Source organism: Hevea brasiliensis, chromosome 1 (genome assembly GCF_030052815.1).
Source record: "Hevea brasiliensis isolate MT/VB/25A 57/8 chromosome 1, ASM3005281v1, whole genome shotgun sequence".
Taxonomy (NCBI): domain Eukaryota; kingdom Viridiplantae; phylum Streptophyta; class Magnoliopsida; order Malpighiales; family Euphorbiaceae; genus Hevea; species Hevea brasiliensis.
This window is the reverse complement of record NC_079493.1, coordinates 3,175,247-3,190,688: the sequence shown is the minus strand read 5'-3', so window position 1 is coordinate 3,190,688 and position 15,442 is coordinate 3,175,247. Positions and strand designations below refer to the sequence as shown.

General features: G+C 30.5%; 3 protein-coding genes across 5 annotated transcripts; 1 reads left to right on the top strand and 2 right to left on the bottom strand.

Moving 5' to 3' along the window:
- Nucleotides 1-282: 282 nt before the first annotated feature.
- Nucleotides 283-5,542, top strand: LOC110631685 (uncharacterized). Of its 3 annotated transcripts, none has more exons than XM_021779598.2 (4): nucleotides 283-496; nucleotides 629-748; nucleotides 4,387-4,492; nucleotides 5,333-5,542. In XM_021779598.2, exons 1-4 carry the CDS (start codon nucleotides 476-478, stop codon nucleotides 5,413-5,415), a joined length of 330 nt encoding a protein of 109 aa, XP_021635290.2. In that variant the 5' UTR covers nucleotides 283-475; the 3' UTR covers nucleotides 5,416-5,542. The 3 variants fall into 3 exon arrangements, with proteins under 3 accessions (XP_021635290.2, XP_021635289.1, XP_021635291.1); XM_021779597.2 differs by lacking the exon at nucleotides 5,333-5,542 and adding an exon at nucleotides 4,630-4,760; XM_021779599.2 differs by lacking the exon at nucleotides 5,333-5,542 and adding an exon at nucleotides 4,630-4,760 and having other exon boundaries at nucleotides 290-496; nucleotides 4,387-4,530.
- A 1,513-nt stretch (nucleotides 5,543-7,055) lies between these two features.
- LOC110631686 (uncharacterized) lies at nucleotides 7,056-7,969 on the bottom strand. Its single transcript, XM_021779600.2, has one exon. The coding sequence runs from the start codon at nucleotides 7,887-7,889 to the stop codon at nucleotides 7,539-7,541; it is 351 nt and encodes a 116-aa protein (XP_021635292.1). The 5' UTR covers nucleotides 7,890-7,969; the 3' UTR covers nucleotides 7,056-7,538.
- A 5,153-nt stretch (nucleotides 7,970-13,122) lies between these two features.
- On the bottom strand, nucleotides 13,123-15,173 carry LOC110631664 (aquaporin PIP2-7). The gene is made up of 4 exons (XM_021779577.2): nucleotides 14,759-15,173; nucleotides 14,118-14,413; nucleotides 13,638-13,778; nucleotides 13,123-13,532 (listed from the first exon to the last, which is right to left on the bottom strand). The coding sequence occupies exons 1-4, from the start codon at nucleotides 15,066-15,068 to the stop codon at nucleotides 13,419-13,421; spliced, it is 861 nt and encodes a 286-aa protein (XP_021635269.1). The 5' UTR covers nucleotides 15,069-15,173; the 3' UTR covers nucleotides 13,123-13,418.
- Between the last annotated feature and the right edge of the window lie 269 nt (nucleotides 15,174-15,442).

The window sequence follows — 15,442 nt, the reverse complement described above, 5'->3', positions numbered from 1 at the left end:
ACATTCAATTTCAAGTTAGATTTATTGATGATAAGTCTTCTCGAATTTCTTTATAAATTATAAAAAATATTTACTAGAAATAAAAATAAAATAAAAAGCGAAGTTTCATAAGTATTATTCACTTTAAAAACTATTGATTCAAATATTATCGATTTAATAATTTTAAAAATTAAAATCAAATCAAAGTAATTTATATAATTTTTAATTATAACCATGTAATTCAAATGAAAATTACAAAATTTTGGTCAAAATTAGTGTGATATCATCGGTTTGATCGGTTTCTTCTACGCCCCCTTCCTTTATTCAGGAAGGCCTAAATTGGACATGGGTGATGGTTCATAAAAGCCCATCTCCTGATCAGGACTGTGCCTTGGCTTCAATATTGTAGACCTCCACTATCATTTATCATCTGCTTTTCTCCTTTTCCATTCTTTCCAATTCAACCTCGATTCTCCAAATTCACCAATACAACACCATGATTAGCATTCTTGCACAAGTAACCAACCATTCTTCTATATATATATATATAATTTTTTTTTTTTTTTAAATTTCTTCTTCTTGATATGGGCTGGTGATGCTTCTCTGTCTCTATATGAAAGTAATTTTTTTCTCTGTTTCCATTCCTCAGGAGCGTCTGCTTGGTACTGCTTTGGGGATTGCTTTTGTGGGTTTTGTTGTTTTTGAGCAAAGGAAACGCATCTATGAATCCATTTCTGCTGATCGTAATCAATTGGATGCCCAATCTCAGGTTCAACTCCCATTGTCTGCCCTTTTCTCAATAATTGTGTTTCCCCCCCCTGAAACCCTAGAATTTGGTGTATCACAATTTGTGGTTAATCATGGAGTATCTTTTGTTACAACATATCACTGCTTTTTTTATTGTTTTATCTGAACTTTTTCTAGAATATTAACTCATTAGGATTTTTTTTTTTTTGGGTGCGTGTTTATGAATATAATTGTGAAATTTTTGTCCTACTTTGATGATCAACTGCGCTATCAATGAATTTGCTTTTGTAAAATTAGGTGATCAGTCTTCTGAGCAGAAGAGAGACTATAATACAACTCATCTTTAATTGTTAGGAAGCGTTTGGTACCAAGTTAAAAAATTGATGGTTAAATGTTATTTTGTAAATTTTAAAGGAGTAATTGTTAAGGGATTGAAAAATAATTAATGGTGTAATTAATAATTGGGTTTATTAGGAGATTAATAAAAAAATTAAATGAAAGTATGTGTTACATATACAAGGTAATCAACCTCGTACCAAATACCCCATTAGTTGTAACAGATTGGTGGATTGAAATTCAAAGTTCAAAATAACACCAGTTTCCATAACAATGCCTTAGTGTGGATAATGTTAAGAAGCATTTTGGTAGTTGGTTTGTGTTGTTGAGTCATTTTGTTTTATTGAGTGGTGCATACATAAATGCTTAAGTTGAATGCATGTTGAAGTGAAATTATGCTCTAAATATACAACTCAACTCAACTAAGCCTTTATCCCAAAAATTTGGGGTCGGCTAAAACCATGTGTAGATCTTTCTTCCCATCTCTATATTTCTCCATCAAGCTTCTAATGAGAAAGATCGCTTCCATAGTTGAACGACCAGGCATGAAACCAAATTGATTGAGAGAGATAGAAGTATCACGACGTAGTCGATGCTCCACAACTCTCTCCCACAACTTCATAGTATGGCTCATGAGTTTAATTCCCCTATAGTTTGAGCAACTCTGTATGTCTCCCTTATTTTTAAAAATAGGTACTAAAATACTCTTCCTCCATTCATCAGGCATTTTCTTTGAGTTTAGAATCTTATTAAATAATTTAGTTAACCATGCCACTCCCATATCTCCCAAATACTTCCACACTTCAATTGGTATTTCATCGGGTCCACAGGCTTTACCTACTTTCATTCTCTTAAGTGCTTCCTTTACTTCTAAAGATCTAATCCTTCTAGTATAATTTACATTCTTTTCTATTGTTCTATAATCTATATTCACGCTATTTCCATTTTGACTATTATTAGAGCAAATTATGCTCTAAATATAATTGATCAAAATCCTAAAATCTTACTTTTAAGTAAGTCAGAAGGGGAAGGTTATTGCTAGAGATAGTTCGATTGCTTTCATGATCTTTAATGCGAAGATGTCCAACTCAGCCCTTCTGATGATTTTGTGAACAATTAGAAATCTATGGCACAAGTATTTGCCTTTTAGTGAACTGGGCCCTTTTTACTTGTTTCTTGTAGTTATTTTCAAAATTTGGAAATAAGAATGAGCTAGCTAAAGTGATGCCGGTAGCAGCAATGGTGTTGAGGGGTGAAGCAATTAAAGAATGGGAGTACCAATATCAGCTGAGGGAAAAAAAATAAATAAATAAAAAGGAAAAAAAAAAACTCAAGAGATAAAACGAATTTTGGAAGAAAAAAAAAATAAGCGGAATTAGTAAGATTGAGAAATCATGTTATGAAACTCACTGTCATGCTTAACCAGTGTTATTAAGGCGAAAGGCGACACTAAGGCGATAGAGTACTCTATGGCCTTAGGCGAGAGGCGAGAGGCGAGGCGAGGGCTTTTTTAAAGTAAGGCGCCATAACCTTAATTGCTTAAATTATATATATATATATAATCATCTTGATAAGTAAAAAAACATATTAAAAAGAAAAAAAAATAATTAACAATAATAAGAAGTAAAAAGTAAACTAATTAACAACAAATTAATAATGTCCATATAAAGTACACAATTACTTACTAAGAACAAAAAGAAAATAATCAAATTAACAATAAATTAATAATACTCATATAAAATAAACAACTAATATCTAATTAATAAGAAAAAAGTAAAATTAATCAAACTAAAACTAATTAATAAGAATAACAAGTAAAAGGTAAACTAATTAATAACAAATTAACAATACTATAAATTAAACAATTAATTAAAAATAATAAAAAGTAAAAAAATCAAATTAATAATAAATTAATAATACCTATATAAAATAAATAATTAATTAATAACTAATGTCTAATTAACAAGGCAAAAAGTAAAACTAATCAAATTAACAAGAATAACAAATAAAAATTAAACTAATTACCAATAAATTAACAATACCCATGTTAATTAATCAACCAATTAAAAAAGAATACAAAGTAAAATAATTAATTTAGCAATACCCATAAAATTTAAATAATTAATTAATAAGAATAAAAAATAAAATAATTAAATTAACAATAAATAAATAATAACTAATTAATAATAAGGAGGGTAGGGGGAAAAAATAAAATAAAAAGGGACTGCTGAAAGAAGAAGGAGAGGAGAGGGAAAAATAAAAAATAAAAAATAAAAAACAGGTGGTCTACGTAGCAGGGAAAGCAGAATAAGTGGAGAGGGAGAAAGCCAAGAAGAAAAAGACGAGAGAGAGAGAGATCGGAGAGAGGAAAGAAGAAGAAGACGACGTGAGAGAGAGAGATTGGAGAGAGGAAAGAAGAAGACGTGAGAGAGAGAGATCGGAGAGGAAAGAAGAAGAAGAAGAAGAAGAAGAAGAAGAAGAAGAAGAGAGAGAGAGAGAGAGAGAGAGAGAGAGAGAGAGGGCGTACCTGTTGGTACTGTTTTGTCTCTGTCACAAGCGTGAGGTCGAGGAAGAGAGCGGGGCTGCTATCTTCACGGTATGGCTCTTTTGTTGGCATCAGGTGAGTGGTAGGTTTATTAGTTTTTTCATCAAAAAAAAAAAAAAAAAAAAACTTACCGTTGCTTTGATGAAGCGTCGCCTCTCGCCTGCGTCGCCTCTTGCCTCGTCGGCCTGAGGCGTCGCCTCTCCAAAGCCCAGCCAGGCGTTCCAGTCGAGGCGACAGAGGGGCACCTCGCGTCGCCTTACGCCTCACCTGGGCGCCTCGCACCTTTAATAACACTGTGCTTAACAAAGCAAGAGAAAGCTAAAAAATAGAGAAGACTTAAGCAATCGTTACCTCCAAAAAGAACTTCAACCTGTAGTCTTGTTCTGTGTTTGTTAACCAGGAGAGGAAAAGAAATAATTAGAACCCTATGCACGGACAAAGAAAACCTGACTGGTGTTTTTCTTCATTTGATTAAAAGATGTTGGCAACTTTTAATTTTTGTATTTAAATGCTCTTTCGTGATTTCTACTTCATATATTTTCAAGTTGTGTGACGTGAGCCTTTAGTGTCAGTTTTAGGCACAGTACTGGAAAACCATTAAATCTATGGTCAATCATGCAGTTAATAATTTCATTATTAACTTTATCATCAGTTTTGACATGGTTCTGGAAACCAGAACTTCATTATCAATCTTGAAATTGCAATGAGATGTTAAAACTTCCTCATTTTGCTGTGCATGGCATGGAGTACTAATACTAAAAACTTTGAACTTCTTGCAGTTGAGAGAGCCTATATTCGGAAAGCAATTTCGCTCGCAGTTTGAACTTATGTGGAACAAAGCTGTGGATGAGACATTTAGACCTGTGGTTGCTTCTCTTAATTCACGTAGGCAGTAAAGATTTTGCTGTAGTTTCACTATAAGTGTACGAGCATCTCTTATCAATTTTTGGTGATATTTCTACATGCAATAGCATGTCTATATTTGTATGTCTTACACTTACAAAATCGTTTTTGTGGGACAGGTGTCCTTGAACACCTGAGAATTCTGTATCAAATTAAAATTGCAGGGATAATTAGTTCCTCATTCTACCAAAATGGATCTTCAAAGTCTGCAGAGAAAATTAAATGAAATATACGTGCTAAATTTGAGTAATGATGCTTGATTTATAATATTGGTAGTAATGAATCTCGTAGCTTCTGATTTAGTGGTGGAAATCAGTGTAAATTAAATGGAAATTGTGAAAATAATGTATTTTAGTTTGTTGAATTAGCTATTCTTGTATACTTATTTCCTTTGATGACCTGGTGAATTTGGTGATTCTGATGGGATAAGCTTACCCAAGCTTGGAACGGTGTGATATTATAACTTCTATTCATATATTATCACATGAGCTTTTTGTTATGAGATAAATGTGCCTGCCATTATACAATTAGACTTATGGCTATTTGCCTTTTCATTTTATATGTTCCATGGCTCATTTCTTTTAGGGTAAATTTTTTTTTAAGATACAGGACACACGCACATATAGATTAGTAAAAAGAATAGACTAATGTTAAAACTATGACAAATTCATCCTTTTAGGGTAAATTCATCCTTGCTTGATCTACCCTTCCACTTTTAAGTGAGTGTCACCTTGAAACTGATGAAATTGGCACTACACAGGCAAGTGATCTAAATCTCGGAAAGCCCAATTGACTTTCCTCTTTTCCTGCTTGTTCTTACAGAGAGAACCGCACTTCCTCTTTTCCTTCTTATTCTGGTTGCATTCAAAGGACTTCCCACGAAATCCCATATTTGCCTGCTCTAAATATCAGAAAACCCAAATAGACTGCACGGACCAATGATCAACACTCGTCGCCAAAATTCCATGGCAAGTGATCCTGAAAGCGTTGAATTCCCTGGTGAACCTCAAAATGGGATCAATGGTCTCACAATCACTCAGGCTACTGCGTAATACAATTACTTTGTGTTATAATTAAAAGTGTAATGCAATCACTTTGTTGTTTTAAAAAATATTTAATGTAATATCAATTACATAACATAATTAATTACACTTTAATTAACATAATAGTTATTACATAAAAAAATGGATATAATTATTATTACTTATTTTTAATTTTTTTATTTAATATCAACACTATCATCTCTATCTCCATCCTATCACTATCAACTGCTCATCACTACCACCACCACTACTTAGCTATCACCACCACTTGATTAATAATCGCTGCAATTTCATAGAGAGTTTGATCTTAGCTCAGGATGAATGTTGATGGCATGCTTAACATATGAAAGTTAGATGGGAAGTAGTGTTTCCGGTAGCGGACGGGTGAGTAACGTGTAAGAACTTGTCCTTCAGGGTAATTATGCTAGAATTGAATTGTATAACTTCTCATTTATTATGGTTTGGCTCTTTTATGGCAGATATTGGTGCACAGACTCTTTTCTTCTATATTTTTAGAGAAAGAGAGTGAGAATATGATTTATTTGAAGCTGTCACTGGTAAGAGAATGAGCATAATATTTAGGATTAGCCCTAGTCTAACAAACTATAACAGTTAGAATATTCATTTATAGTAGATAAAGAAAATACTATGAAGAAACTCAATACAATAGTTTCAATTATTCCTTTAATTGGATCATTGGCAAAAAAAAAATTATTACTGCTTATTATTAATATGATAAATAAATTAACTATGAAAATAAAAATTATCACTACATTACTTTTTTTTTGTTTTTAATCAAATATAATAATATAATGATAATTACATTACATCATATTCATTTTATTATATAATTGATTACATTATGTTGCATTACATCATACTAAACATAGCCTCAATTAATTTTAAGGATGGGTAATTAATTTACAGAGAAATTTAATGAGCGCAATTGAGCGGAAGGTAAGGATTAGGGAGGGAAAGGTCTAGAATATTCCTTTTGTTTGGGAGAAGAACTTTTTAAAATAATGGAAGGTTTTTAAAGATTTAAAAACAAGTTCATAGGAGAGTATGTGCTTTTATAAAATAAGATTCATTCTCCAACCTACCAAATTTGTAAGTTAAGAAAATTTCCTCTTTAAAACTACCAAATATTTTAAAAAAGTTTTCTTTTCTTTTAAACACTAAAAGATATTATGAAGATTTAAAAACTATGAAAATTTTATTTTAAAAAACCTGAATTTACTTTACCTTCTCCAAATTAGAGATTTCATTGGCAGCAGACACAATCCTTTGGCCCTCAGGGATCGGAGATGGAGCGTCGCGCACACACACAGGGGGGGGAGGGGGGTGGGGAGGAGGAGAAGGGAAAGAGAGAGAGGACAGGGTATTGGAAAAATAAAAAATAAAAAAATCCCTACTTTTGTGTTATTTAATTAGCAGATTATGCTGAAATATACTAAGAAATGAATATAGGGACCTTATTGTAGGACGAAAATAAAATTAAAAGACCTTTTAATCCATTTTTTAAAATTGAGGGACATAGTAATAAATAATGTTATAAGTGGGGACCCCATAGTAATTTAGCCTTTCTTTTGAGCAACTAGCTTGTGTAACCCAATGATTTGAACCTTTGATTGTGTTAGAACATTCTTTTATGTGCTACTTAGACGTCTACTTTTCCACATCTGTCTGCATTGCTTAGAATTCATTTATTTTCCTCGTTGTAAAAAGCTGATAATGGTGCGTCACTTGTAGAATATGAAGCAATAAGCACTATTGAAACCTTGATACATTCCAGATAAAAAAAAAAACAAATTAGAACACATTAGATAGTAAGAAATAACAGAATGACTGGCAAAACAGAATAGCAGGAGGCAGAAGGAGGAAATGGTCTGTCAAAAAAATCAAGCCTAATGTAGTAACCCCATCAAGCATCAGGTTGAAATGGAGCTGCCACATTTGAGGTTGACTCGACATGTGATGAATACTTAAAAACCCTCCATTGCTAGTAGCATTGCAAATGCCAAACCGAGCACAATGCCGGTAATGCCGCCAGCTCCTAGCTGACTCCCAACTTTCTGGGATGATGATACTTCAGTTTCCTGTGTTTGAGTAGCCTCCACTTCAGCTGCTAGAGGCAATGATGAACAACCAGATGATTCTGCACAAGGTTTCTTAGTGTTGGGTTCTTGTGTTTTCGGATGGAAAAATTCAACTGCGGAGGGTGAAAAGGCCACTGGATTCTCAAAAGCCAGGCCATGAGGAGCTCTGTCTTGAGCTCTTGCAGCAAACAGAAGTGCTAAAATAGAGAAGAGAAAGAAAGAAGCCTTGGGAGTCATGTTCAGTTGCTTTGCTTATGAGTATGAACTTTGAAGCAGCAGTAGTAGTAGTGCTAGTAGTTCAATGAAAATTGTTGGGTGCTTTGGAGTGGCATTTATAAGGTCCTGATAAGTTTTCATTGCTTGGCGTTCAATTTTTGGTAGTGAAAAAGTTGACAGAAAGATGGAACAAAATGATTGTGCTTTTTGCAGCATAAGATTGTTTTTCTTCCCATATTGCCCTTACCAAGAACATTGCCACAGTTAAAACAAGTTCATCCCAAGTCCCCATACAGTAAAACAAGCTGCAGTATGCAAAACAATGTTTACTTTATTTACAATTTGGGATTCAACTTGAAATTTTTCATGTTTTACTCATTACATGAGAAGCATATGAAAAAGAAAATAAACATTTCTGGTTCTTTCTTTCAGCAGATAAAGTTTCAATTCAAGGGCAATATGATCTTTTCATAACACTGTGTCGTTTTGTTCTGTACACTTGAGTGGGGTCATGATTAACTTAATCCATTTTCTTCATATAATTAATATGCATATATGTGTAACTGTAGAGGCAAAATCATATTGATTCCAGCTGAGGCTTTGAGTAAGAAATCATATACCTATTATGTGTGTTAAAATGCAAGTAAAGGTATTGAGTACATGCACTCTTGTGTTTAATTAACGTTTAATACAAGCTTAATCACCCAAGAAAGGAGAAATGGGAACAAATGGGTTGTTTCTTTCTTAGCTTGGAGGACCAGCAAAGGCCACATAAGCAAAGCGATATACATAATGTGGGTATCAATAATTGTAGGCAAAGCATGCAGGAGATGAAATCAATGCTTCTCTCCCCACCCACTATTAATACTGAAATCATGTCACCCTTCATGCTTTTTCTTGTTTTTCTGGGGTGAAAAGATCCCAAACAAGCCCACATAAACCCATTTAAAAATGGCGATGGTTGCCCATTGAACATTGTACATGACAATAGACAATAGAGCAATTGGGTTGGTCCAAGAGAAGCCCATGATGGATAATTTTGTTTTGAAAAGAAGCCCACATTAAATTCTGAATTGTGTGAACCTATTATGAAGGTGTTTAGTTCACCGTTTGGTTGTAGCTAATAATAGATAGACACTCAAATAAATAAATTAGAGTATTTAATAAATTAAAAAAAATAAAATTAATAGCTGATGAATAATTGATATAATACCCATCAGCTGCAATTTGTATTAGTTCTATTTTTAAAACTGTTTTTCATCCGTAGATAGTTGATTTAATTTTATTTTTTATTTAAATTATATTATCTTTTTTTATATAATTTAAAAATTAATATTATTAATATTTTTATTTTTTTTAATTTATAATCTTAACATCTTAATTAATACAATTTTATTAAAATATTTTTTTATTAATAATATAAAATATAAAATACTTATTTATTATGGGAAAAGTACATTTTTTACATCTAAAAACTTAAAATTAGTTATAAGTTTTTTTTATCAATAATAATAATTACTTTATTATTTTATAATTACAATTTTAAAGTTATTTAATTATTTTTTAAAGAATTTAATTATTTTCTTATTTCAATACTAAAATAAGTAATATAATATAATAAATCAATAATTATATATTTATTTTAATAATAAAATAAATAATATAATATATTAAATTGGTAATTATATATTTATTTTAATAATATAATAAATAATATAATATATTAAATTAAAAATTATATATTTAATTTAATAATAAAATAAATATATAATTTTATTTTTATTTCAATAATAAAATAAATTATATGATATATGTCATTATTAATTATTTTACATATCAACATTAACAATTAAACGTAGTTTTACCAAACACTTAATATAAATAAGCTATCATCAACTATAACTGTCAAGTATCAGCTAACAGTTATCAGTTGTATCTAACAGTTAAACTAAATATACCCTAGTTTTGAATATAAATGATCCAAAAAGAGTCAAAGTTGTGCAATGAAAGATGTCAAATTTTGATCACCTGGTTGATTTAAAATAATTTATAATGATTTTAATTCATATATATTTGAAATAATTTAAAAACTTAAGAGTTAAATTAAAAGCGAATTTGGCAATTGATATAATTTAATTCAATTCAAAAATTAATGTATTAGATTTCATTTAAAAATTAAATAAATAAAATATATTTTAAAAACACTTAAAATAACTCATAATCGCAAATTAATATGAATTTAGTCTAAAGTAAAGTAACAATATTATTCTTAAGCTATGTGTTTATCTTATTTTATTAAAAGTTAAAAATCTTATGTGCATAAATAAATTCTATCTCAATTGATTTTTAATTTTAATTAAAATTTAATCAAAATTAAAAATTTTGAATAATTAATTCAAAATAGGTGTTTGAATAAAATTATAAATTAGCGCAAATATTTGACATTTTTATTCAAAAGTCCTTTAATCAACTATGTACCAAACAGTCATACTTGTCAACAATTTAATCCTAAACCTTTTATATTATTTTCAATTTTAATAATATATTTAATTAAAATAATTAAATTTATTAATTAACAAAAATAATTCAAATTTTTCACTCATATCAATTTTATCAAATTTATTTAATTTTATTAATTTATTTAATAATTTTAATATTTTCATTCATTTTAAAAAATTTGTATTGATAGAAAATATTTAATAATTAAATAATATATTTAATATTATTATCATAATATTTAACATTCCTCTCTCTATTTATACTTCTAATTTATATTATTCTAATCACCAATTTATCTCAAATTTAAAGTTTAACAAATGACAAAATTTAACAATTTAAATATAAAATAAGTGTAAATAAAATTAATTAATTAATTAATTATAATTTTAAATGATATATATATATATATATATATAATTGCTAATTCTTACAAAACCAATAAATATTAGACTATTGTTGTAATTGTCTGGTAGCCTTTCTTTGTGATAGGGAATAAAACAATTTGTATGAAGTTGATGATCTCATTACCCAAAAACTTGGGTAATTTAAGCCAAATGTGCATCAAGAACAAGTCCAAATGGCAAAAAAAACTCACCCCTCCCTATAATTTGAGCCAAAATTTGCACCATCTAACACCTATAAGCTCACCTACTTGGGTTTGGAGTACAACTAGGGGTGTGCAAATGGTCGATTTGGTTCCGAACCGAACCGAACCGAACCGATAAAATTGAAAATCGAAAATAAAAAATTTTAAAAACCGAACCAAACCGATTGATAAGAGAAAATCGAACTGAATCGAACCAATAAATATCAGTTTGGTTCAGTTTTAAACTGATCAAACCGAAATTTATAAAATTTTATATTTTTAATATTAAATCTAAATAATAAAAACATAAAAATAAAAAAAAATTAGAAATCAAAACTCAAAAATCTTAAAGTTCGGTTCGGCTTTCTTTGATTTCGGTTCGGTTCGATTCGGTTTGATTTTTTTTATTTCCTATATATATTAATAATTTCGATTCGGTTCGATTCGATTTTTTTAATTTTTTTTTTATAAAAATAACCGAACCGATTAACAGAAATTATTAAAATTATAAATCGAATCGAAACGATTGAATTTTAAAATCGAACCGATTGAACCGAATTCAATCAGTTTGATTCAATTTTTCGATTTAAATCGAAAACTGCTCTCCCCTAAGTACAACCCTAAATCCATAAACTAAAGGACAAGATAGTGTAAATTATAAACTCCAACTAATAATATATGAAAGAGAAGAGAAACATCCACTTTTAGAAAAAGGAAGGAATCCCAAGGTTTATTGACCTAACATAATTTATTTTCCTTTTTTTAAAAAAAAAAAAATTTAACAATTCCTACTCAACAACTACCATAAGGAATCAAAGCCACCATGATCATTTTCCATGAACCACCACCACAAAAGCCACCCATCATCTAACCTATTTTGGGTTGTCATTTTCTTGGACAATTACTACTAGTTTATGGACTTTGATAAATTGTCATTTTTAATTGTTTCATAGCCTTGAGGATAAGAATGCTTAGATCAACACCATATTTTTCAATTAAAAAAATATCACTATAGTGCCCACAATAATTTGAGGCTTACAAGTCTTGGGAGGTGGAGAAACTTGTCCTAGTAAAATATCAAATAAAAAAAAAATACTAAGTTGTATCATCTTTTCCCTTCATTTATTATAATATTAAGAAGTCCTTTGAAAAGCATAAAGTGAAAAAGAAGTTATAATTCTTTCTTTCATATGCATCTTAAATTATATATTTAATCAATAAATTTTATTATATGTTTTATATTTTAAATTTATAATTAATTAGATTTAAATAAAAAATTTCTTTATTATTGAGATTTTTATATTATTTTTTTAATATTAACATGCATAATTATTTGTCACCCAAAAGAAGGGAAGCAAGAAAGTTCAAAGACTGAAGAAAGAAAGTTATCCTAATCCTAAAAAAATAATAATAAAAATAAAATAAAATAAAAATCAGCCACCTAATTTTGTCATATTATATACTTCAGTTAATTAACCTTACTGAATTGGTTTCATCTCTTATCTCTTAATAATTGAGAAAACACCTAGAGGACACCATTCCTTAAGAGAGCTATCACACTAGTCACTAGAGAAGTCTTATTCACATTTTAATTATTGGGTTTAGCAAGTGAAAACCACTGCTACTAACCACATAGGCTTAGATGATTGATTAAGCAAGTATTGAGAGCAATTCTCTTTTCTATAAATCAATGAATCAATAGCTAGAGTCTATCTATCATATTAAGAAAGTAATTTTAATGCAACATGTAACTAACAATACTTAAAATTGTGTCTTTATTTATATAATATCTTGAAAATTATACTTTATTAACTAATAAGAGCAAATTAAGAGCATAATTAATGAATTTTTTCCATATTCAAATCTCAACTATTATTATTTTCATTAGTGGGTTTATCTATAAGATTTTTTTTGCCTAAATCGAATTCTCCATATCAAAACACAAGATATATAATGGAGTTTACGTATTATAAGAAAACGAGTCTAGATAAAATTTTTTTTCCGCTTTAATATTGCAAGTATCTAAATTTATAAAGATGATAAAAAAAAAATTAGAGCAAAGAAGACAACCCATTTTACTAGATTGATTATGCTTAAACAAGAAGAAATACACCCAGAAGATAATGGATTAAAAAAAAAAGAGGAGATCATAAGATAAGGATCAAAGGATAGATATAAGTGACATAATTATAACTTAAAATACAATCATAACAAAAACAACAGGGATTGAAAAGACACCCTTGACCATAAATATTGCTTAGCATTTACAATTCCATGGGCTCTCCAAATTTCTCCCTATAAACCCTTGAAAGGGATTGAGAAAGAAATTAGTGAAGGAACCCCTTAAAAGACAGAACTTGACCACTCATCTTCATCCATTGTTATTCTTCTTAAGCGTCATCATCATCATCATCATCACCACCACACTCTCTCTTCAAATTATCAAATAAAATTAAAAGGCCTATTTAAGCATTGCTCCTGAAGGATCCTAGAGCCTTAATGGCTGCTGCTCTAAGAATGTATTGGTGGTACAAAGCAGCAATGGCAGCTCCAATAAAAGGTCCAACCCAGAAGATCCACTGTAAAATAATAATAATAAAAAAGTTTCTTTAGTATATGATGAGAAGCATAATGTAATAATTTTTATTAAAAAAATGAATGTGGAAATAGGTTTTATTTTGTACCTGATCATCCCAGGCCTTATCTTTGTTGTAAATAACAGCAGCTCCAAAACTCCTAGCAGGGTTTATACCAGTGCCAGTAATTGGAATAGTGGCAAGGTGAACCATGAACACAGCAAATCCAATGGGGAGAGGTGCCAATACCTTCATTGGAAGAAATAAAATCATTTAAGCTTTAACATGCTCTTCATAAATTATAAAGAAGGAATCAAATGATGGGTATTTTCCTTTTTTTTAGTTAGCTTGTGCTTGCTGTCCAAATAAAAAACCTAACAAACTTCATTTTGAAAATGTAATAGTACTAGTGTGGAGAAAGTAAAGGCCTCAGAAATCAAGATCTTGAGATGGAAAAAACCAGCAAATTAAGTCAGCAAGAAAATGACCCATATCCCAACTGAAGGAAATTAAATGAACCTAAACAGAGAACATTAATAATACAAAATAGATCAAATAAATTAAGAGAGAAAAGAATCAGTTACTTACAGGAACATGGGAGTCTCTTGCATTCCTCTTAGGATCAGTGGCAGAGAAGACAGTGTAGACAAGAACAAAGGTGCCAATGATCTCAGCACCCAATCCAGTTCCCTTGTTGTACCCATCCGATAGTTCATTGGCCCCACCTCCATACCTGTTATAATAAGCCTTTTGGAAGGCCTTCACTAAACCACACCCACAGATTGCACCCAAGCACTGTGCTACCATGTATAAAAGGGCCCTGATTAGTGACACCTTGCGTCCCAAGAAAAGCCCAAAGGTCACAGCTGGGTTAATGTGTCCTCCTGTGTAGAGTTCAAACAAGTGTTCATCATCATCAGTACTGCTCTTTACTGATAACTGGATAACAAACTAGCTTCAAACATAGGGAAAAGAGTTTTGAAGTGTTCTTCTCTTCTTGTTTCATATATTATCTTTGTATATATATGTGGTTAAAGTCAATTCCAAATTTTCTAGATAAAGGCTCAGTTGAGTTGAGTTGTATATGTGTGGTTAAAGTTAATTCTTCTGTAGTGAGCTGCTAGAAAATCAAGAAATTAAGCACAAAACCAAAACATGTTCTTTGGAAGGAAAAAAAAAAGGAAAAATTTTCTTTGGAACCAAACAAAGAAAGAAAAGAAGAAACCTACCAGAGATACCAGCAGTGCAGTAAACGAGAATAAAGATCATGCCACCAAAGGCCCAAGCAATACCAAGAATACCAACACCACCACAAGCATCAGCATTCTTGAGAGGATCAGTTTGGCTCTTGTATCCAATAACTGTCAAAACAGTGATATAAAGAAAGAGAAGGGTGGCTATGAACTCTGCAATAAGAGCTCTGTACAAGGACCATTTTCCAAGTTCCTCAACATCGATCAAAGGTGCAGGTGGAGGGTCATGGTAGTCCTTGGCTGAGAACTCTCCAGGATTCTCTGCAACTTCCACGTCCTTAGCCATGAGACAATTATTGCTCTACAGCTTTTCTTGATTTGCTGCTTCTCTGGTAGCTAGTGAGCTCAGAGAGACAGAAAGAGAGAGAGAGAGTGGAGAATGTGCGGTTGGAGAGGTGAGCACAGAGGGGTATTTATGGGAGAGAGGAAGGGCACTTGGTAAACAATGATTAAGAGAGTCTGCATCTTTTAATGACATAATTAACTTGAAATTTTAATTAGCCGACAAAATTCCATTTTTTAATTTTTTTTTATTATTTTTTTCCTTTACTTGCATGACCCCACCATTAGCTGCAACGGCTCTTCTAAAATGCTTTTGCTTTTCTTTTTCTTTAAAACAAATTAAGGGTTGCTTTTTTTTATTTAATTCTCAATTTCATT